At 44.9% G+C, this 24,436-nt stretch overlaps 1 protein-coding gene across 1 annotated transcript in view; it reads right to left on the bottom strand.

Annotated features, from left to right (window-relative positions):
• Window positions 1-24,436, bottom strand: part of LOC126176735 (metabotropic glutamate receptor 4-like) — an 848,202-nt gene that overhangs the window by 111,695 nt on the left and 712,071 nt on the right. Inside the window, exons 7-8 of the mRNA XM_049923904.1 lie at window positions 19,232-19,381; window positions 11,856-11,989 (exon numbers count right to left, since the gene is read on the bottom strand). Coding sequence (XP_049779861.1) covers window positions 11,856-11,989; window positions 19,232-19,381 — 284 coding nt within the window. The remainder of the gene's footprint in view (window positions 1-11,855; window positions 11,990-19,231; window positions 19,382-24,436) is intronic.

The raw sequence follows: 24,436 nt of genomic DNA, 5'->3' as shown, positions 1-24,436 counted from the left end.
TCGGGGAATAACTTCCGTTGTACTAGATGGAGCTATGGAGAGTAAAAACTGCAGGGGAAGGCAGAAAGGCATATTTAGCCAACAAATATTTGAAGTTGCTAAGTTTAAGTGATACTTTGAGATGGTGGCGCGGGAGAGGAAGTCGTTATAGAATCCCATCAGACCACTCCCCCCGCACCCAAATATAAGAAAGGATTTCGGACATTACCCCTTCAGCCTGCATCTAATACGAGTAAACGGAAAAGAGTGACACATTTTAATTTGCGTCTCAATTATTGTCACATGCGCGCTAATAATAGTCGTCAAATACGTCAAAAACAACCAGGCAGTAAGGGGAACTGGTACATCCAACGCTTTCAGCGCGTTTCATTGAAGTCAATTAATCCGCGTTTACTTTGTCGATTACAGCGAAGCGTGGGACATCAGTTTTTCGTAGCCTGTACAATGGCAGGGGTACAAAAGCTAGTCCGGCGCTAATTTTTGTTCTGTGTTTGTTTTGCTGCACCACGGTTCGACACGCAGTAACCTATGGAAGCAAGTATTCTGCGGATAGTGTCTTTCCACTAATTGCTCAGCAGCATTTGCATTAAATCATCGTTATTGTTATTTTCGTTATTGTATTTGACACGTTCCTAGGAACAATGACTACATGAGCACAGATAATGGAAGCTGAAATGTTTGTATCAGGTTGAGCATAAGTCATACGAATAATCAACTTTGTTAATATCTAGAGTATGCGTATTTACTTAGAAGGTAAACAAGCTGAAGTGATATTACAAAAGTTTCCATATGAATAACTAACTATTCGTTTCTTTTAGGTGATGCTCGTCACACGAAAATTTTGTAATTAATTGCGAACCTGATGTCACTAAGCGTACGACTGGACATCAAAGTTGCAACAACATGAAGACGGCAAGCAAAACATGTCAAACTGTTACGAAGCAAACATAGAACTTAGCTATACAAATGATTAATGGGATAGCGTTAACGAACGAAGCAGGTAGGAATAACGTAGATCTACAGTCTGTATACAAGGAAAGATTACGCACTGGTTGACTCATTGAGAAATTGCATGTTGGTTGCGCATCTCGATGTTTTCACTGCTCAGTGAATGCTCCATTTAATTACGTGTGTGCAGCCGCATAAATTCAGCTCCTTCTTCTAATATTTCGGCTGTAAATTGTTCAACCACGTTCAGAGCGAGCCGAAAGACTAAAGCACCAGCTTTTTTTTCTTTGTTATTATTTTAATACCTTACAAAAGGTAGGCCGGCAGCGGCCTATCGACGCCGCTCTTCGGCCACAGAAAAACAGACAATAAACATGGAGACAGTAAAACGGACACACATGATTGGTAAAAACAGGAGACATACATAAGAAATGACACGATGGCGTTCGTGAAAGGCACTGGTTATACAAATAAGTTCAGCAGTGCACACAGACGTAGATAAACAGTTTCACATGCGAACGACGGAACACACTGAAGAAGAACACTGACGCACTGACGAAGGGAACAAATGGTTCAAATGGCTCTGAGCACTATGGGACTCAACATCTTAGGTCATAAGTCCCCTAGAACTTAGAACTACTTAAACCTAACTAACCTAAGGACATCACACACACCCATGCCCAAGGCAGGATTCGAACCTGCGACCATAGCAGTCCCGCGGTTCCGGACTGCAGCGCCAGAACCGCTAGACCACCGCGGCCGGCACGAAGGGAACACTGTAGCACATTGGTGATGATCTTTGGCGCACTGAACACACTGAGGAGATGAGGGGAGGGCAGCCACTGGGTGCAGGAGACGGCCAGGGGGGAAGGAGGGGGGGGGGGGGAAGAAGCCAATGAGAGAAAGGAAGGGTGAGAGGAAGGGAGAGGGGAAGGGAGAGGGCAGTGTCGGGTATCAAAGCCCGGTGAGGGGGGGGGGAAGTGGGAGAACTGGGAGAGAGGAGGGAGGAGGCAGAAAGGAAGGTGGGAAGGAGAGAGGGAGCCCTGGAGGAAGGGGGAAGGAAAAGAAAGGGAGGATTAGACCTGATAGGAGGGGTATATGGAAGGAATGAGGACATCATCAGGAAGGGAGAGTTGGTGGAAGCCACCTCGGGCAAGGGTGTGGAGAGTGTAAAGATGGGGAGCATGTGGGGCACAGGAGTACAGGTGTGGCAACGGGTTGGGATGGGAGAGACAAGCAGGTGGGGAGGATCAAGCTTGCGGGAGATGTAAAGGAGCCATATCAATTTGAGGAAAAGGAGAAGGTGTCGGAAAGGAATAAGGTCATAAAGGATCTGCTTGGGGGACGGGAGATGGATGCAATAGGTGAGGCAGAGCGTATGGCGTTCAAGGATTTGATGGGACTTATAGTAGGTGGGAGGGGCGGATATCCAGGCAGGGTGGGCATAACAAAGGATGGGGCAAATGAGGGACTTATAAGTGTGGAGGATTGTGGAGGGGTCCAGCCCCTAAGGTCAGCCAGAGCGGAGTTTGAGGAGACAGAGACGGATTTGTGCCTTGGCTTGGACTGTCCAGAGATGGAGGGTCCAGGAAAGGCGGCAGTCGAGGGTGACACTAAGGTACTTGAGGGTGGGGGTGAGGTCAATGGGGCGGCCATAGGTGGTAAGATAGAAATCCAGGAGATGGAAGGAAGGGGTGGTGTTGCCTATGGTTTTGGAAGGATTGACCTTGAGTAGCCATTGGTTGCACCAAGAGGTGAACTGGTCAAGATGGGATTGGAGGAGGTGTTGGGAGCATTGAAGGGTGGGGGCGACGGCAGGGAAGGCGGTGTCATCGGCATATTGGAGGAGGTGGATGGGGGTTGGAGTGATAGAATGTCTGCCGTATAGAGAAGGTAGAGAAGAGGGGGGCGGGATGGAACTCTGGGGCACACCGGCGGGGGGGTAGAAGGTGTAGGAATTGGTGTTGTATTTGGTAACATAGGAAGGGCGATGAGAGAGGAAGGAGGCTATCAGGTGGACGTAATTAATAGGAAGAGCGAAGGTATGGATAAAGCACCAGCACTAGCTCTGTCCTTTTAAACTCGAAGACCGCGCCACTGCGGCTGCGAACACAGATACACAGACGCCAGAGATGCTGATTGACAGCAAAGAAGTACAACGTGGAGCTAAAGATACAATTCACAAACGTTATACTTCTTTGCTGCTTATCAACGTCTCTGGCTCCTGTGTATCTGTAGCCGCAAGCGCTCACACACATACACACACACAAACACACACACACACACACACACACAAATATAATTTTACCACAGACGTCACAAAGTACATTACAAGTTGGGAACTCTACATAACACTAAACAGGTTAACTTGGTGGAAGATTGTGGGTGCCGTGAAAGAGAAAAATAATTCATTTAGTTAATTATTTTATCAGTATGATTCACTTTACAATGGATTTTTTAAATTCAGACCAAATGGTTTTTTCTAGCATCATCAGTGGTCTGAATATACACATATTGTTAATTCTATGCCGAATTTTCAGCTTGTATGTTCTTTTCTTGTACATGCAACTTACAAAAACCATTGGGGGAAGTGGCAACCAAACGGCTATTCACGTTGGTGTGTAGAATGTGTGAAACTAGCGACATACCATCAGACTATCGGAAAAACAACTTCCACAAAATTCCGAAGGTAGCAAGAGCCAACAAGTGCGAGAATTATAGCACAGTCAGCTTAGCAGCTCATGCATACAACTTGCTGACAAGTATAATGTACAGAAGAATGGAAAAGAAAACTGAGGATCTCTTGGATGATGATCATCAGGCTTAGGAAAGGTAAAGCCGCCAGAGAGGCAGTTTTGAAGTTACGATTCATAGTGGGAGCAAGACTGAAGGAAAGTCAAGACATGATCATAGGATTTGTCGACCCAGTAAAAGGGTTCAACAATGTAAACTGGAGGAAGATGTCCGCAATTCCAAGAGAAACAGTGGTAAGATATAGGGAAAGAGGGGTAATGTACAATATGTACAGGAATCAAGAGAGAACAATAAGACAGGAAGACAATGAACGGAGTATTCGGATTAAAAAGGATGTACGATAAGGATGTAGTCTTTCGCCCATACCATCTATAGATCGAAGAAACAACGAAGGAAATACAAGAAGGGTTCAAGAGTGGAATTAAAATTCAGGGCGATACGATATCAATGGTAAGATTTGCTGATGAATTCCTATCCTCAGTCAGGTGTAGAAGAATTACAGGAACTGTTGAATCAATGAACAGTGGAACAAGTACAGCATACGGATTGAGAATATATCGAAGAAAGACGAAAGTAATGACAAATGGCAGAAACGAGAACACAGAGAAACTTAACATCAGAATTGGGAAACACAAGGTAGAGGAAGTCAAGGAATTCTGGTACCTAGGTAGCAAAATAACCCACGATGGACAGAGCAAGGAGGACATATAAAGCAGATAGCACTGGAAAAGAGGGCATTCCTGACCAAGAGAAGTCTACTAGTATCAAACACAGGCCTTAATTAAAGGAAGAAATTTCTGAGAATGTTCGTTTGAAGCACAGTATTATATGCTAGTGAAACATGGTCTATGAGAAAACCGAACCAGGAGAATCGAAGCATTTGAGATGTGATGCTACAGAACAATGTTGAAAACTAGGTGGACTGATAAGATAAGGAATGAGGAGGTTCTGCGCAGAATCGGAGAGGAAAGGAATATGTGAAAAACACTGGCAAGGAGAAAGGGATAGGATGATAGGTTATATGTTAAGAAATCAGGGAGTAGCTTCGATGGTACTAGAGGGCGCTATAGAGAGTAAAAACTGCAGAGAAAGACAGAGATTGGAATACAACCGGCAAATAATTAAGGACGAAGGTGCGAAGTGCTGAACAGACAAGATTCAAACCCTGTAGCTCATAGAGGAAGAAATAACCTGAGTGCACCTCTAATCTACTTATGGGTGACAACCTCTGTCTGGCACAACAACCACGACAATGGAAACGTCCTCTTCAAAGCAGGTGATTTCAAGAAATCTCTGTAAATACACTGAAGAGCAAAAGAAACTGGTACACCTGCCAAATATCGTGTAGCGCCCCGCAACCACGCAGAAGTGCCGCAACACGACGTGGCATGTGCTCAACTAATGTCTGAAGTAGTGGTGGAGGGAACTGACACCATTAATCCTGCAGGGTTGTCCATAAATCCGTAAGAGCACGTTGCTGAGCAGCCCAGATATGTTCGATAATGTTCGCAGCTGGGAAGTTTCGCAGCCAGTGGAAGTGTTTAAACTTGGAAGAGTGTTCCTGGAGCCATTCTGTAGCATTTCTGGAGGTGTGGGATGTCGCATTGTCCTGCTGGAATTGCCCAAGTCCGTCGGAGTGGACAATGACATGAATGGAAGCAGGTGATCAGACAGAATGCTTACGTACGTGTCACCAGACAGAATCGTATCTACACATATAAGAGGTCCCAGCTACATACGCCCCACACCATTACAGAGCCTCCACCAGCTTGAACAGTCCCCTGCTGACATGCAGGGTCCATGGATTAATGAGGTTGTCTCCATAATGGCACACGTCCATCTGCTCGATACAATTTGAAACGAGACACGTCAGATGAGGAAACATGTTTCCAATCATCAACTGTCCAATGTCGGTGGTGGCGGGCACAGGCGGGGCGTAAAGCTTTGTGTCGTACAGTCATCAAGGGTACACGAGTTGACCTTCCGATCCGAAAGCCCATATAGATGATGATTCGTTGAATGGTTCGCACGCTGACACTGATGGCCGAGCATTGAAATCTGGAGCAATTTGCTGAACGGTTGCACTTTTGTCGCGTTGAAAGATTCTCTTCAGTCGTCGTTGGTCGCGTTCTTGGACGATCTTTCTCCGGCCGCAGCGATGTCGGAGATTTGGCTTTTCACCAGATTCCTGATATTCACGGTACCTTCGTGAATTGGTCGTGCGGGAAAATCTCAACTCGATCGCTACTTCGGAGATGATGTGCCACATCATCGCTCGTATGCCGCCTATAACACCACGTCCAAACTCACTTAAATCTTGATAACATGCCGCTGTAACAGCAGTAAGCGATCTAACAACTGCGCCAGACACTTGTTGTCTTATATAGGCGTTGCCTACAACAACAACGTATTCTGTCTGTTTACATAACTCTGTATTTGAATACGCAAACGAACATTTACATTTTTATTTATATACATGAAAATGCGAATTTGTTCAAATGCTTAAATCTCCAAAGGTTCTTCACCAATTGCTCTGAAATTGATGACCTCAGAAGTTAAGTCGCATAGTGCTCAGAACCAACACTTGCAAGTAGGATCGACTCAAATGCTGAGGCCACACGGCATGTTATCGTCTTTACTGAGTGTCATTTGTTAGCGGAAGCGGCAGGCAAGCAAGATGAAACGCCGCGAGGGGAAGAGACTGTAACAAACTGCGACCCACCGAAACCTAGATACGTGTCTGAGTGAATCTCGGAGCTAATGCCCGCAAAGCTGCTTTGCAACGCCTTCGGGGTGCCTACAGGATTTGCGACACGGTCGTGGACCGCGGTGTCTGTCAATGCTCGCCGCGTAGGGGGATCGACAGCTGAGGCGCCACCTGCTGCGGCGGCGGGCGCGGAGTGGCTAAATCTGACACCTGTTGCTCTCCCAGCACGGCGCGGCCCCGCCTGCGGACAATGGGAGCTGGTGGTGGCTGGTGCTGCGCGGGGCGGGACCGTCCCAGCAGTGCATTGTCCGCACCCGCTTTACGGTCGCCCGTAAACGCGGGGCCTCGCGTTGCCGCACACCTGCGTTCGTGTAGGAAGCGTTTACAGTGCAGACGCCTGAAATTATGGCCAAAACCGGTGTTTACAAATAAATAAAAAACAAACTCTTTTTCCTCGTCGTGTCGCCAGTACTACTACTGCAGTTAGATGATGACGTCGTTATCGAAGGAGGTACATAACTGGCCAGACTTGTTTGATAGTGTTGAAAACGGAAAGATCAACGTAGCAGCATACCATGAGCGGTCCAGATTAGTTCGACGCCTGAAAACAATACTCTCCTACGAGTATTTGTTTCTTCCTGTCTTGTATCATTACTTACATTACTGCGTATCTGTCCTACTGCATTCACAACACTGTCAACGAGAAAATAAATTAATGAAAGTTGCTTTCTTCTCATCTGGCAGGTACCACAATTGAAAAAAAAAGCTGAAATGACATTTCCGCCATCGACTGTAATTATACTTATTGTTCATTAACAACTACTGGTACATTTCGGCTATGATACAACAATCAAATGGTAATTGTCGCGCCGGCCGGTGTGGCCGAGCGGTTCTAAGCACTTCAGTCTGGAACCGCGCTGCTGCTACGGTCGCAGGTTCGAATCCTGCCTCGGGCATGGATGTGTGTGATGTCCTTAGATTTAAGTAGTTCTAAGTTCTAGGGGACTGATGACCTCAGATGTTAAGTCCCATAGTGCTCAGAGACATTTGAACCATTTTGTAATTGTCGCGCATGAGGAGAGACCACCATATTGTCCAGCCACCAGCATATCGACGGCAAATATAAAACTTACGACATGCAGTCATGCCGAAAACATGTATCGGAACAAGCACCAGCAGGCCACTTGTCAGAGGTTTTATGTTTTCCAGCCAGATGTTGAAGGCTGGAGGGCGCGGCCATCTATTTTCAGGTACGACAGTTATTGTTTCATGACGAAATCGTAGTCGAAACTGGCCAATAATAGTACAAAAAATAATTAACGTCGATGGTTCGAATGTTCTCATTTCGAAAAGTGGCTTATTTCCTGCAACACAAGGGTGTCTGCGGATTGAGGAATTACGAAATCAGCAGGGAAAAGGGCACACCCATAAACTGCTTCAAATCGCTAAAAAAATAGAATCTACTTAAAAAAAAACCAAAAAGTCTTTATGGAAGAGTTGCGGGCATTGATGTTGGTAGAGTTACCGTCTGATACGACAATTTTTATCAAGTTTCTTTCTGATAGTCTGATGATGGACCATACCCGAAAAACGTCACTTTACACTACCTGACAAAAAGTCCAGCACTCAGAAGACGTGGACGCGTGTCAATGTGACTTCGAACACGTACGCATCAACGGCGGGTATGGGAATGATTAGAGTTGCAGTTCTCTGTGACTGGTAGAACGGACACCATAGCGCATTAGTGTTGTTCGTGTTTACTTTTGTTAGCAGGTCTGATAGGGTATATCAGAAAAGTGAGCAGCATCACGTGTTGAATGAACACTGTGAAGGACACGGAGATGCTGTTTACTAGTGTGAGACAGCCTTATGAGTACCTGACAGACTTCGTGCGTCTCTATTTCGCCGGCTTCTCGAATCGTGCAATATCCAGATTTATGGAGCATTCAAATGTAAGAGACTAGGAATTTGGGTCGGGTGGGAAGTGTGCTCAGATAACCGAGGCCGTTGAGGCGACCGCTCATGCTATGTGGGAGATCCTAGTCCGAGTCACGGTCGGGCAAAGATTCATTTCAGTGCTAAGCGCGGCTAATTCCATTGAAAACCTCAAGGTAAGCATTAAAATTTGATAGTGTCCCGATATTTGATGACACGGTAGTGTGAGGGCAGGCATACTCGTTGTCAAGGTTTCGGGCGACCACTTCTGGCGACCACAAGGGAAGATCGCCGTATCGTCCGCCAAATCCAACGTAAACCCTTACCATCTGCGTCCGTCATCTGAAAACAAGTGATGAAGTCCCTGGGATGTTCTGTGTCATATCGCACCACTGACCAGAGACTAACAGCAACTAGACTAGGGAGTTAACTATCCCATGCGCAGGCTGCCGTTAGCACGACAACACAGACGGCTGGGTTTGGAGTGGTACCTAATGGGAATGCACGTGATGCGGATCAATAGCGTCGCATTGTATTGAGCTATGAATTTCGGTTCTGCTCTGCCTCGAATGACATTGTCGACTAGTATGCGGATGACCTGGGCGTCTGGGGGGAGGGAAAAGGAGTGGGAGGAAGGGGGGTGGGGGTGGTAGTGTAAGTCCCATTCTTCCAATGTTACTGAAAAGCAGAGTGGTGGTCCGCCTGGAGTCATGAAATACAAAGCCGTCGGGTGGACTTCAGGTAGTGGCTGGTAGAGACTGAGGGTATTCTGATGGTACAACGGTCCGTCAGTGACATCCTGCATCCTCAAGTGTTGCATTTCAAGCGATGTTATTGTTGTGGTGCCAGTTTCCAACATGATAATGTTCATCCACAAGTGGCAAGAGTCTCTATGAACACTTCGTGTGATGTAAAATTTAAAATTTTCCCGGGGAATCAACTGTTCAAAGAGATTTCGAGATAGCAGCCGGTCGTCGATATGGTTCAAGTGGCTCTGAGCAGTATAGGACTTAACTTCTGAGGTCATCAGTCCCCTAGAACTTAGAACTACTTAAACCTTACTAACCTAAGGACATCACACACATCCATGCCCGAGGCAGGATTTGAACCTGCGACCGGAGCGGTCACGCGGTTCCAGACTGTAGCCCCTAGAACTGCTCGGTCACTCCGGCCAGACATTCCACTATATTTCGGCTGGACAACTGCCAGCCATCTTCAGGTGAGCCACACGAGTACTGGAATGAGATTTTCACTCTGCAGCGGAGTGTGCGCTGATACGAAACTTCCTGGCAGATTAAAACTGTGTGCCGGGCCGAGACTCGAACTCGGGACCTTTGCCTTTCGCGGGAAAGTGCTCTACCAACTGAGCTACCCAAGCACTTCTCACACCACGTCCTCACAGCTTCACTTCTGCCAGTACCTCGTCTCCTTGTTTGTTTGTTTGGAAGGTAGGAGACGAGGTACTGGCAGAAGTGATGCTGTGAGGACGGGGTGTGAGTCGTGCTTTGGTAGCTCAGTTGGTAGAGCACTTGCCCGCGAAAGGCAAAGGTCCCCAGTTCGAGTCTCAGCCTGGCACACAGTTTTAATCTGCCAGGAATTTCCATATCAGCGCACACTCCGCTGCAGAGTGAAAATCTCATTCTGGAAACATTCCCCAGGCTGTGGCTAAGCCATGTCTCCGCAATATCCTTTCTTTCAGGAGTGCTAGTTCTGCAAGGTTCACATGAGAGCTTCTGTAAAGTTTGGAAGGTAGGAGACGAGGTAATGGCAGAAGTGAAGATGTGAAGACGGGGTGTGTGTCGTGCTTGGGTAGCTCAGTTGGCAGAGCACTTGCCTGCAAAAGGCAAAGGTCCCGAGTTCGAGTCTCGGCCCGGTAGACAGTTTTAATCTGCCACGAAGTTTCAAACGAGTACTGTTCCTCGTTCGGCTCACCTGAAATTGGCTGGCAGTTGCCCAGCCGAAATATCGTGAAATGATGTTTAGGACGACCGGCTGCAATCCCGAAATCTCTTTGAACACTCTGCGTGATGTTGTGGTACTCCTGTGTCCTGCAAGATACCCGAGGTAAGTCTCTTACAAAATACGTGAGTGAACAACCCGGACCTCAAATCCGTCCCAAAGCCTGTAACCAGGACATGACGGGTAAGTTGCAACAATTGTCGGCCAGCTAGCTTTAGGAAAGGATGACACCCTTTCCAACCGAATTAATGCATGCATCCAGGCCAGAAGGGGTCCAACATCAGACAGATAAGTGGGCTGCTGTAAGTTTGATTCCCGCTTTTGTAATCACGGCAATATCATCAACTACCTCTCAGGCTTGAAGTTTCATTTCATTTCCTCATCTCCTTCAGGACAGGTCACTTATTTTTGTCAGGCAGTTTAGTACCTATAACAAGGGAATTCTTGTAAGTAAGCAACCTTAAGAATTCTTAAGGTCCTGCTTAGTCTATCGTTTAAAGATCGCATGCACCTATGCGATCTCATGTCAGCAGTAGACAACATTATGTAGGAATTAGGTCATTTCTTCTAGAGAATAAAAGACGCATTAGAATAGATGCACATGGAAAAGAAAGGAGGGAAACTCTACGTGCTGGAAGTGCTAGAAATATTCATTCATGAAAAGAATTATGACTATGGTCTTAATGTGCAAACAAAAGACAATGAAACAAGATTTATTTGACAGTGTTTTTTTCAATTTTAATTAAGGTGCATAGTTATAAGTATTTAGTACTTCGTTGACGTGACAGCTAGAGGTTGGTGATCGTAGATGTTCAAATTCAAGTCATATCTTTAGAAATGAGGGAAGAGAGTGTGATCACTGGAATGTGGTTATGGGTCACTCAACAGCTGCGCATATACAGTGGTTCCTTGGGCACACTAGCTAATTACGATGCTACATTCCCAGAAGATGCACAGGGAACAGGTGGATCGAGAATATTACATTTGTTTATTATCACAGCATGCATCCCAAAATTAGAGCGTAATTTTCAGTCATTAAGTTTATGTTAATGTTAAGAGTTTCTTTTTTTTAAAGAAATAAGCCATTGCTTCTAGATAACTATTACTTCAAGCGATAGTAGGGCTAAACGTATAAGCATTGGATTAAATTTATAGTCACAGTTCAAAGAGACTCTTCGCGGACTTAAGTTTCAAACTTAAGTAAATAATACAAATCAGCACGAAACTTTAAAGTGCACTAACTTGAAGCAACCATGGAACCATGGTCAAATATGTTTTATTTTATTTTATGAACGCCAAACATGCGTTGTTATTGGTTTCAGTGTTTTACTCATATGAGCTCAGTGTTGGAGACTCAGTGATGGGCACGTTGTCTTTTGAAACGCTCTGCTATGTTGTCCAAAGTACAGTCGAAGTGCTTGAAAACTGCCAGTTATTACAGAATAAGTAAAAGCAATAACCCAACTTACTGATTCCGGGTGGAAAACGGAGCACTGCAGCTATCAGTGTGAGAACGCGGGCGGGTCGACCAGACGGAGTGCCTGCCACTCACCTGGTACTGCGTGCAGTTGAAGCAGTGCCAGCAGCAGCTCTCGCCCTCCACGTACTTCTTGGCCTGGCCGCTCTCGCACGGCAGCGAGCACACCGACTCCGGCGGCTGCGGGTGTCCCAGCTTGAACTGGATCTCTGTGGCGGCAGAAAAACTCCGGTTATCAAGGAATACAATTGGACTTTGTTGGGGCAGATGTAACACATAGTAAGTATGAGGAGTACTCTTTTTCAACCAAAGGCCGGTCGCGAATTGGCAAACGCAATGAAAATTAGCGTTTTATTTGCAACATCTAGCTATACCTTCCAGCTTCTTCTCTACATAATCGCTGTTGCAACATTTTTCGCAACGTGGTACCGACTATCCAATACCCTCGTCTTAGAAGGCAGCTGCCTGTTATCTCCGTCAGTTCCCTACATTGGTCTGCAGCTCGTTGTCTGTTCCAAAACGCTGCCCTCATAGCCAGAGGTTCATGTGAGTGAAGAGATGAAAATCGGTGGGAGCCGAGTCCGGGCTGTATAGTTGGCAGCCAAAAATTTCCCACTGAAAACGCTAGAGTACCTTTGTTGCGCCTGCAGTAAGCGGCCGAGAAATGCCATGAGGAAGGAAATGCATGACAGTTACATTATGCGGGCTGCCTGAAATCAGCCGAACCGCCTCAGCAGCAGGACAACATTCTTGGTGGGAGACACTGCTTTCTAGGCATATGTACATGCTCACTGTGCGTTCATAAATGAAAAGTGAGACACGACGCGAGACACGGGCAGGTGATGATGATGTTTGGTTTGTGGGGCGCTCAACTGCGCGGTTATCAGCGCCCGTACAAATTCCCAACCTTCGCTCAGTCCAAACTCGCCACTTTCCCAGTGATGATGAAGTGATGATGACAACACAAACACCCAGTCATCTCGAGGCAGGTGAAAATCCCTGACCCCGCCGGGAATCGAACCCGGGACCCCGTGCTCGGGAAGCAAGAACGCGACCGTGAGACCACGAGCTGCGGACACACGGGCAGGGTAGGGACGCTGGACAACAGATCTGTGCAAAACTTTACCGGACTTTCACTGTGGTTTTAATTTCGCGAAGGATCGGGCGTTGAGAAAAATAGCCTTTGTCTAAAGTCCATGAAACGTCTAAAAATTTCGATCCAGATGAATGGCCAAGAACAGTGTAACAAATGATACTATATGTGTAAGACAAGCTACCAATGTGGTTTTAAATGTTTATAGATGTTCTATATTACCACCTTCGTCAAACAGCACACATCTAATCGGTAGTCCAAGTCTGCCCACACCCAGCCCATCATATCAGGAGTTCCGATAAAAACAGCTGTTGCAGTGCTGTGTCGCAAGTTTTCAAGGTTCTTTGGTAGAGGTGGAACGCAAGCGCCCCCCCCCCCCCCCCTTTACGTAAACCCACAAGAAAAATTCGCAGTACGTTGTTCCGGTTTTCGGCACGATTGTGTTCCGACCGCGAGTGTTAAGGTCGATATTGGCCTCGCCAGAGACACTGGGGCGGCGAGTGGCCCTCTGGCGACGAGGAGAGGAGGGTTGGAGAGTACCGAGCGAGAAGGACAGAACGGCACAGTGTTGGGGTCCGGATGGTCCGAATTGTGCATTAACAATTTTGGCACTCAGTGGTAATGTACTGATGGTGAAGCCGAAACACTTGGGAATTCAACGCTGCTGTGGAACGATAAGCCGTGGGCTCTGCAACTGTACGGACGCAATTTACGGCGAGCTGTGGCCGATGTCGGTTTTGTGGGTGTTTCGCCACGGCAGGTAAACGAGACAGCGTGGGCCCAACCTGAACACGCTGTGCTGTAGCATGCTCGCTCGCAATGAGGATGTCGTGAGATTTGAGAAGAAAGCAGTGGAATACGGTATGTGTATTAACCTTCAGTGACTTCTGCGGTGTTAGTTGACTTAACTGTGTGGCGATTGAGCGGTAACTGTCACTTTTCAACGAAATTTACAATTGTGTAAAAGTGTGGCCAATGCCGGATGGGCGTTGTCATAAAGTTATTATATTTCTTACTTGTGAACATAATTTTCTGTTATCAGGATTACTCATCGTACAGATTTGAAATTGTCAGTTCTGCGCTGTAGTTCAGCGGGTTATAAATAATAGAATTTGACAGATATGCTAACTCTGCGTATTGGATATGTTTTTTTTATATCTGCTTGTTAAATGAAACTGTATTTTGAAGTTTGTAAGGTACCTTTCTACCATTACGATTCTGTAAGTTTTTATTTGGAAGTGATGTTTTGTACTGTATTGGCTGTGAATTTAATACCCGATTAATCAAAGGAACGGTTATTTATCCAGCCTTTCTATGAAATGTTTAAGACTTGTCTTTCAGTGAACTGTTATTAATAAATTATGTAAACCAGTAATGTTGTGTAAGCAGTTATTGAAGGCATCCATCTGCATTAGCCAATCAAACATGGCCAGTTGGGAACGGGCATTGATGTAACATTAGGGGACGAGACGCTATTTGTTAAGTTGTGGCAACGCTAAGCCTGTTTCCAGAATGAGATTTTCACTCTGCAGTGGAGTGTGCGCTGATACGAAACTTCCTGACAGATTAAAACTGTGTGCCGGACCGAGACTCGAACTCGGGACCTTTGCCCGTCGCGGAAAAGTGTTCTACCAACTGAGCTACCCAAGCACGACTCACGACCATGTCCTCACAGCTTCAATTCTGCCAGTACCTCGTCTCCTACTTTCCAAACTTCACAGAAGCTCTTCTGCGAACCTTGCAGAACTATCACTCCTGGAAGAAAGGATAGTGCGGAGACATGGCTTAGCCACAGCCTGGGGGATGTTTCCAGAATGAGATTTTCACTCTGCAGCGGAGTGTGCGATGATATGAAACTGTCGTGCTTGGGTTGCTCAGTTGGTAGAGCACTTGCCTGCGAAAGGCAAAGGTCCTGAGTTCGAGTCTCGGTCCGGCACACAGTTTTAATCTGTCAGGAAGTTGCTAAGCCTGTTGTTTGTTGTTCTTGTTGAACTGTCTAGTCGCCCCTAAATTAAACACTAATTCCGCACAACGTCAAGTCTGAAGACCGAAGTGGCCGCTCGGGTAGCTCTAGGTCAGCGGCCGAAACACGGCCTACCTAACGATGTGGCAGCGTCTCATTGAGGAAATCTAGTACACAGCTGTGCAAACGTGGAGGGGTGCCACTTTTCGTCAAAAGGAAATTCCTGCTATCAGTCTCAGGCTGTGTCATGAGCCACAAGTGCAATATGTCGAGATGGGTTATACCATCGACAGTTCTCTCAATGAAGAAGTCTGGTCGGTAGATTGTGTACTTGGACACGGCACAGGGTATGTTAACTTTCTTGGAATCGCAGACGTATTCGACAGTTGCTTGTGGGCTCTTCGTCCCCCTTGTACACGTGTTGTATCGGTTGACATTTCCAAAACGATGAAATGTGGCTTCGTCACTGAACATTAATTTGCTTGTGAAATCCTAATTTTCAAAATAGTTCTGCATATCAATGCGGTGCAATATGTTGTCATGGCTTTTGGCTTACAGGAACTGCATTTTGTATGGCTTCATTCTTAATCGATGGATTTTCCACAGTGTTGGCCGAGGGATGCTCAGATTGCGTTCACTCGAGGGATGAATGTCCCTCACACATCCCACTGTCCTTTCTGACACATCCGATAAAACTTAGCATATAAAGCTAAGTGCACACTCACTACCGACTTGCAACAGGCAAATTCTAACACACAAAATGCTTTCTCTGCCTGGTTCGCCACCATTTTCAGAAACAGAAATGTATCATTTGTTACGTTTTCGACATGGATGAAGTCGTCTCGACAGCAATAAGCGCTTTCATTCTTTATCTTATGATGTAAGTGTCGTGTGTGCGTAGAACTAATCCTTTGAGCAAGAGTTCCGTCATGTGACGGACCAACGAGACCTTTCCGCTGCTATGACAGACCAATGAAAGCATGCTCTCACTACCTCGCTAGTCATATGATGTAAGAAACAAAACAAAAATAGGAAAGATAATAGTTTTACAAAATGTCAGGCCAGGTGAGCTGGTGATAAAACACGTGCCTGGATACCCAAAGTTAGTGAATGTTATAGTTCATCCCTTGTTTTATTTCTTCATTCACTGGCATTTTGTTTTGAGCGAAGTAATATGTAAACACACCTTTATTGAAACGATCAAATCCATTCATATTTGTGTTATATGTTTGTAGTGTATATCGATTGAAAAGAAAATTATACCGCCAATAGATCGTACAACAGCCTACTAATGACATAGATAAAATAAAACTGAATGCTAGTAACAGCGCAGGAAAGATAGCTGCTCAATCAGGATTCACATAATATGGAAAAACATTTTTTATTGTTGAGCGTGGCTGAATGTTACTTTCCAGAACGCAGATGTATTAACATGTGCTTGTCTTTATCGCGTAAAATTAAATATAGATTTCATGAAAAAAGTAATAATATGCAATAGTGTATGAGTTTAAATGTAAGGATCAACAGAAACTCGTGTGACATGGCTGGCAGAAATCGCTTTGTGATTCTTTAGCAGTTCGGTTGTAGTTTATTTTCGCAGAAAAAGTGGTCAATGCTGACTGTTGAGTGGTGGCCGAAAGGTTTTCACGCGAAGTTGTGGATTCCGAGAATCTCGTGTTTACTGAGCAATTGTGACAGATAAAGGTGAGTTGGGCTGTAGTCTACAGTGTTTCCCAAGGACTGCTCGTTGTATTCTGCAGTTGAGGTTTCCAGAAGTTAATTGCTGAAACGCGAAAGCAACTCTGCCTTAGCCCTCAAGTGTTCATTGGAGATGTAGTAAGTACCTACTCAGCATGGATATCAACAGGAATCCTGCTTCTCTGTTCCAATGAAACATGAGAAATTTTGCTCCATTTCAACAGTATTTCTTTTCGACCAAACCTGTGTATTGCCTCCCCTTCTAGAGACTGTGCGTGCTACGTCCTCCAATAAAGACTATTCAAACTCGGTAGCAACCTAGTAAACTGTTTATACGTGGCTGCATGCCACGTCAGGAAAATTGTTGCTGGGTTACCCTTTGTTCTCATGCTTCGAGGCACATTTATGATCGTCGCACTGGCTGCCAGTATTGCTGCCTCCCCTCCAACGGAGTGTGGGCTTACTGGTATTCGTAGTATTCTTATCTTTCGTTTCCTGGGAGCCGTGCCGTGCTGTTTATCATTCGCTACCTGGCTGTCGCCCCGTGCTGACTGTGCTGTTTGAAGATGCACAAAAAGTAAGAATACAAGGGCTGTGTATGACATAGGGAATTTTCTTCGGAGTTGGCACCTGTGACGTGTAGAGGGGTTCGTAACGGTCGAAGGAAGCCACCGAGCGCCTCATTTACAAAATGTGGTCGCAGCAGCATAACACGACATCCAGTGTGCCCTCTGTTTGCTCCACCTACAGCAGGTGTGGAATCCATTCAGCCTATCAGTTCCTCACTTTGCGTATAGAATCGGCGGCCAGTATCCAACGTCAGCGTGTGGAAACCTACGGACCCGAGATAATGAATCGTCAAAATGTAACCATGTGGGTTACATTGCTTAACTACGGCCGTACCAACACCCACGACGAAGAAATATGTGGGAGACCATCTGCCATTTAGGAAGAGCTTGTACAGCAGGTTTAAGAAAAAGTTCGCGATAATCGTCGTGTGATTCTTGACTCCATGAAACAAAGTTTTCCGCACGTTTCACGAAGTGTCCTGGGTGAAATCATGTCAGAAAGACTTGGGTTTAAGAAACTGTGTGCACAGCGGGTGCCAAAAATGTTGACTCAGCGTCGGGTGCACTTCAATTTTTTAAGCGCTTTCAAACTGAGGAAGAGTTCTTTGTAGACTCAGTTGTCACTGGGGACAAAATGTGGTGTGCCACTATACTTCTGAATAAAAAAAGAGTCTCTGCAGTGGCACCGTACCCATTCCCCATCCTCCAAAAAATTTCAAGTTCAGTCTTCAGAAAGGGAAATTATGGCGTCCGCGTTTTGGGATCGGAAAGGGCTCTTGCTGGTCGATTTCATGGCCAAAGGGACCACCATCAAATCATCTGCACATCGTAAGACCCTACAGAAGTTGGGAAAGAGAATCAGAGACGAATAAAGGGAGTGCTGACTCGTGGTGTACCACTCTTCTCTGACAACGCCAGACCCTATAAGTCATGATCTGATCTGGTCTTTTGGATGGGACATTGTGACTCAGCTACTGAACTACCTTGACCTGCCACCCTCGGATTACCAATGTTTCGCTAACTTTTCGCTAAAATGAAAGAGTCCTTCTGTGGACAGCTCTTTTCGAACTACGAGGGGTCCATGGAGACTGTGATAAAGTGGACTGTACACGATCAGGATATACAAAATCTGGTACCCTGGCTTCAATAGTACACTGATCTCAGCGGCGATGATGTATTTTGGCACGTATCAAGTAAGTTTCGTTAACATATATTCATTTTTCGATTTTTAACAATGTTCTGTTCTTGCTTCCTGATACCCCTTGTATGTGCCCTTTTTTGCTATAGCATCAGGTGTTAGTTTCATATTGTTAGTTTCATATCTCAGAGACCGTCCTCTAAGCAGCTCGCATTCATCTGGTTCTTTGCGATTCTTGAAGGTGGAGTTCACTGGGTTATTTCTCTTGTTTGTTTGAAAATGTAAGTTGCGCAGATTGAGGAATTCTGATCTGTTCTTCTTTCACTCTTCCTAACAATGTCAAAAAAAAGTCCTCCACAATTCGCTTTATTTTTGCATGTTAATTTTGTTTCCCAAGAGTTACGTCGGAGAAAGACCCCATGTGGTTTTTTAAATCCGAATAAAATTTTAGTAATTTGTGAAACCCTGTTCCATTTATAAACCTTCCTTCCCACAACTTCTCCCATGATTAGGTGCCCATTACTTAAAAAACACGACCAGGAATAAAGGAAGGTGTTTTGAGTGTGATTGTTTTTTTCCATTGTGCATAACGGCAGAACTATTAATGTAATGTTGCATAAGATGAAAAGCTGTTTATTGTGGTAATCAGTGCGTAGCATTTGCAGGCTTTTATTTCGCATCTCAATCCGTTACTAGCGCAGAATATTTTCTCGTGTATTTTTAGTTTCACCTCTGCCGATCGATTGCCCAAACCAAAACATGGGCGTGGAGTATGCTCTTCGATTCGTAGAGTATTTTCTCGTGCCTTGCACCTGCTAGCTGGTACGTTGCAGGGGAGCTCGCTCACTTGAACGATTTCCTTACCACGGGAGGCCTTTGCGGCGGCTGTCGCCTCAGTTGAAGGGATAAAGAAGCTAAAGATGTGATCTAGACGGAAATGGGAATACAGGTACTGAACGACTACTTCTCGACGCTGCTCGGCTGGCTCACCTGACATGTTGAGGCGCAGCTCTCCTTCCTTGTACTCTCCGACGCGCACCCACTTGAAGTGTCCGGGCCGCAGCTGCTTGAAGTGGATGATGTTGTAGCGCGCCGGGCCGTCCCCGTTCGGATCGAAGCGGAACTTGTCGCCGCTCAGACCTGCCAACACGCAGAAGCGTCGGTGAATCCTGGCGGCAGTTCGGGACTGCATGCGAGCAATTGATAAACGTCTAACAAGGGACGACTCTCGGCTCGAACAGGTTGTTGTTGTTGTTGTTGTCTTCAGCCCTGAGACTGGTTTGATGCAGCTCTCCATGCTGCTCTATCCTGTGCAAGCTTCTTCATCTCCCAGTACTTACTGCAACCTTCATCCTTCTGAATCTGCCTAGTGTATTCATCTCTTGGTCTCCCTCTACGATTTTTACCCTCCACTCTGCCCTCCAATGCTAAATTTGTGATCCCTTGATGCCTCAGAACATGTCCTACCAACCGGTCCCTTCATCTTGTCAAACTGCGCCACAAACTCCTCTTCTCCCAAATTCTATTCAATACCTCCTCATTAGTTATGTGATCTACCCATCTAATCTTCAGCATTCTTCTGTAGCACCACATTTCAAAAGCTTCTATTCTCTTCTTGTCCAAACTATTTATTGTCCATGTTTCACATCCATATAAATACTTTAAGAAACGACTTCCTGACACTTAAATCTATACCCCATGTTAACAAATTTCTCTTCTTCAAAAACGCTTTCCTTGCCATTGCCAGTCTACATTTTATATCCTCTCTACTTCGACAATCATCAGTTATTTTGCTCCCCAAATAGCAAAACCTCTTTACTACTTTAAGTGTCTCATTTCCTAATCTAATTCCCTCAGCATCACCCGACATAATTCGACTACATTCCATTATCCTCGTTTTGCTTTTGTTGATGTTCATCTTATATCCTCCTTTCAAGACACTGTCCATTCCGTTCAACTGCTCTTCCAAGTCCTTTGCTGTCTCTGACAGAATTACAATGTCATCGGTGAACCTCAACGTTTTTATTTCTTCTCCATAGACTTTAATACCTACTCCGAATTTTTCTTTTGTTTCCTTTACTGCTTGCTCAATATACAGATTGAATAACATCGGGGACAGGCTAAAACCCTGTCTCACTCCCTTCCCAACCGCTGCTTCCCTTTCATGCCCCTCGACTCTTATGACTGCCATCTGGTTTCTGTACAAATTGTAAATAGCCTTTCGCTCCATGTATTTTAGCCCTGCCACCTTTAGAATTTGAAAGAGAGTATTCCAGTCAACATTGTCAAAAGTATTTAAAAATTTGCACACAGACCCATCTCAAGTTTCTAACTACGCCTATAACGGCGTGTGATTGTGTTGCTCTTAGTTTGTACACAATACCGCTTGCAGTCTTCAATGACGGAGGGTTAACACGCCAATAAATCAGTTACTTCAGCAAGCAGTTGCAGTGTTTAACATACGTGTGTCGATATTGTCATACATGTTCAGCAATGATGAACGAAACCGTTAACGTTTGGAAAGTTTTAAGTACTATGGTAGGCAGGTTAAGAAGGCGTTATTCAACGGAAGACGGCATAGGACGAGATGATGACTCTTTCGCAACGGTTTTAGTGGATCTGATTGTTCAGAAACATGAATATTCCTTTGACTGTTCAATTGAAGCTACCTTGGATACGATAGTGGATGAAGAAAACGTTTTTATGGACGATAATGGATTAATAGTATTCGAGATTGTAACGCCAGTGGCAGTGGCGGAAACAATACTCCTTAAAGAGAAGCAAACAATTCTGGTGACTATGAACCTTCACCATAAAAGAAATCAAATATAGTTGGTATTTTAACAAACTTTTCAGAAGAACGTCTAGTAAGTATTTTTTATGATTTTGCTACATTTTCATGTAAAGCCGCGACCTATGGATCGTTGTTCAAGAGGCATTCAGCTATATAAACCACATCGAACCTCGAAGTATTATTTGATTACGTGGAGAATAAAAGATGTCATGAACATCGATTTCAACGAGACAAGGCAATCAAGGAACTATAGGTAAAGCACATTCTATCCAAATCTGACATAGCAAGGAATAAAGGCAAATGTACCCATTACTGGTACCTGAAATTTTGGGCAATACAAAAAACAAGAGAAACATGGCACACAAAGTTTAAATCTTCTGCAGCCTGCATACCACGTCTCAAGAAAGTATAGACAATGTGCCCCAGACACATTTCTATTTTCATGACAGACAGAGATGTACAGGAAAACCAAGATATTCGCCAGTCTGGGGCTTGTTAAGTCGACAACGTAAACCAGAAAACTTCAAATTTCCAGATACAGCGAGACTGCATTTGGAACATTGATCAAAGTGGATTTAATAATGAACTAATGTCTGGGGAGACTATGTCTAAAAATGGAAAAAAATCAACCCTTTTTCGTGATTGTTGGTAATAACAGTGTCTCAATAACGATAAATCTCTACTACTTCGTGATTCTTGGAGTGCTCTAGTAAATGACGCATTTACCGGTAAAGACACCGAATGTATGATAATTCCGCGAAAAACAACAAAACGTACATACTTTGGATGTACATCCTTCTGGCAATGTAAAATATACGCAAGAGGATGACAGACTATGAGGACTCCCTGCAGTGACTTCGCCACTAAATTAAGAACCTTTGGAGACCTAATGATTCTATACCATATCGAAGCCTACCGTTAAAAGCAAATCTGTTAACAAGTAGACTGCAAAACGTTGAAATGGATGAAGGGTTATTTACAGACACAGAAGAAGCGTCATAAAACAATCGCTGTTCATTTTACTATTGAGCAATTGCGAAGCATTTTTTTAGACAATGCTTAGAAATTGCTAAACGTGAATTAATATTGGATATACATTCTAATCTCCTTTCTCCCCTCTCTCTGTCCACCTCTCTTTCACACTGGGCCTCATTTATCGTTACGGCAAACAAAAGCTTGATTGGAAACTGAAATCGCTTGAAATAAATGGGCAAATCGATTGGGATCATTGGCATATGGGGTATGGGAGGGACCCATCCATCTGCTGGATCTGTGTGGGTAGTTACTTCAATGACAGTATTTCACACAGTTTTAATCTGCCAAAGGATACGATTACAAAGTTTTGGACGATTCTGGTTTCACAGTAGTATTCTAATCATTAGCTGATAAGTCATAAATACATCTTTCCTGTTCTCTGTTAATACTGACTGCGAGGAAGCAAACATAACGACACAGTGTTCTGTATACAGCTTTTGTTAAAATTTACAGAAGGAGAAACTTAATATATGGCATAAATATTATAATTATTTTAACTTACAACCACTAATGTGCTCGTATGCTAAACTGGATACAATGATTATCTTCACAACTTCTATCTTTAGCTGGACAATATTAGAATGGGACGAACAATTTGTCTACTCGTTTAAATACCGTGTTAGCATATTTAAAACTGATTGTGAGTAAGGAAAGGAAACAATAAATTTTCAAAGCACAGAATTTTCTTTCTCACAGCCCGTTTAACAGAAAAACAGTACATTCTAACTTACAAAAATATGTATCCTTTGTTGGTCTGCATGTTTATTTGAGTAGCGTGTAAAAAATTTGAAGTAAATTGATCAAGAACTTTCCGAGAAGCCTTTTTCCTGCGATTTCAGCTGCTTATGCATTTGAAACGTGCAGGGTGAACACTAACAAAACCGACAAACTGCAGGGACGGATTCCTGTCTGAAAATGGTGGAAAAAAGATCCTATGAACATGTGTCCAGAAGTGTATCGTAGCCACAGTGACGATGCTGAATAATGAAAGTTTCTCTGACCACGTGCCGTTCCTTGAGTATTGCAGGCTGATTGACCCTTCGCACTGTGAGCAACAGTATTGTTCGGTATTCAAGGCGGGTACTAGCCGACATGATGTTTGTGTTCGGCCAAACAAATGGGAATGATCGAGAGGCAGCATGCCTGTACCAAAGTAAGTATGCTCAAGACACCAACAATGTCACACAACATTTCAAGCCCTTTTTGGACGTTCATGTGAAACCCTTTTTGGGAGTTTATGTGATCATGGGTTCCTTCAGAGGGACGAACATATAGGAAGTCAGCAGACTGTGCGTATAGCAGATTTGGAGGACCTGGTTCTACAGGACATTGAGACGAGTCCTATTATGAGCTCCAGGAAAGCCACCCCCACCACTGCCCCTCCCCCTCCAACATGGTGTAAGACAACGTATGATTATGTGCATCCTACATTACAACGGCTGCTACCCTGCAACCTGGAACACACAAGGAACACATGTCATGTGGACAGGGGAACTATTATTCCTTAGTGCCGTCTACCGTGGCAATAGTGCAGTTCCAGACACATGTTCGTAGGACCTGTTTTCCTCTATTTCCAGTCAGGGAGGCGTCCTGCAGTTTGTCAGTTTTATTAATGTTCACCCTGTATGATGGACATACTACATCCTCCTCTTCCTTCCCCTCTCCTCTCTATGTCCACCTCTTCCTCTATCTGTACACCTGATCCTCTCACCCCTGTCTCCTACTACCCACTTTTCCTGTCTCTTCAACTCATTCTCCCCCTCTTTCTCCACTTCCTCCATACCATATCTTCCTGCCCCCTCCATCTGAGCTGGCCGGAGTGGCCGTGCGGTTCTCGGCGCTGCAGTCTGGAGCCGAGCGACCGATATGGTCGCAGGTTCGAATCCTGCCTCGGGCGTGGATGTGTGTGATGTCCTTAGGTTAGTTAGGTTTAATTAGTTCTAAGTTCTAGGCGACTGATGACCTCAGAAGTTAAGTCGCATAGTGCTCACAGCTATTTGAACCATTTGAACCTCCCTCTGACAATATCCACCTCCCACTCCTTTTCTTTCACCTGTCCACTACCCTATACACCTTTCACCTTTCACATGCATATCTGACTCCTCTCCTCTCCCTGTCCATCACCTTCTCTATCCAACTGTCCACAGCCATACTCTTCAGCATCTGTAGCCCCTGCAACGCAGTTCAATAAAGCAGGCCGATACTGCTCCCACAACATGCCTATCACGCAGGTTGGGCTACATTTCAGGGGCATGAAAATGATTTATTTACTGCTGACATACATGCCACCATGCAAAACAGGTTAATAAAGCTGTCCGATACTACAAAAACACAACACATCTGCATGCAGGGCAGTGTGCACGTCA

This window comes from Schistocerca cancellata, chromosome 3 (assembly GCF_023864275.1).
Source record: "Schistocerca cancellata isolate TAMUIC-IGC-003103 chromosome 3, iqSchCanc2.1, whole genome shotgun sequence".
Lineage (NCBI taxonomy): Eukaryota > Metazoa > Arthropoda > Insecta > Orthoptera > Acrididae > Schistocerca > Schistocerca cancellata.
This window is presented reverse-complemented; position numbering and strand designations above follow the sequence as displayed.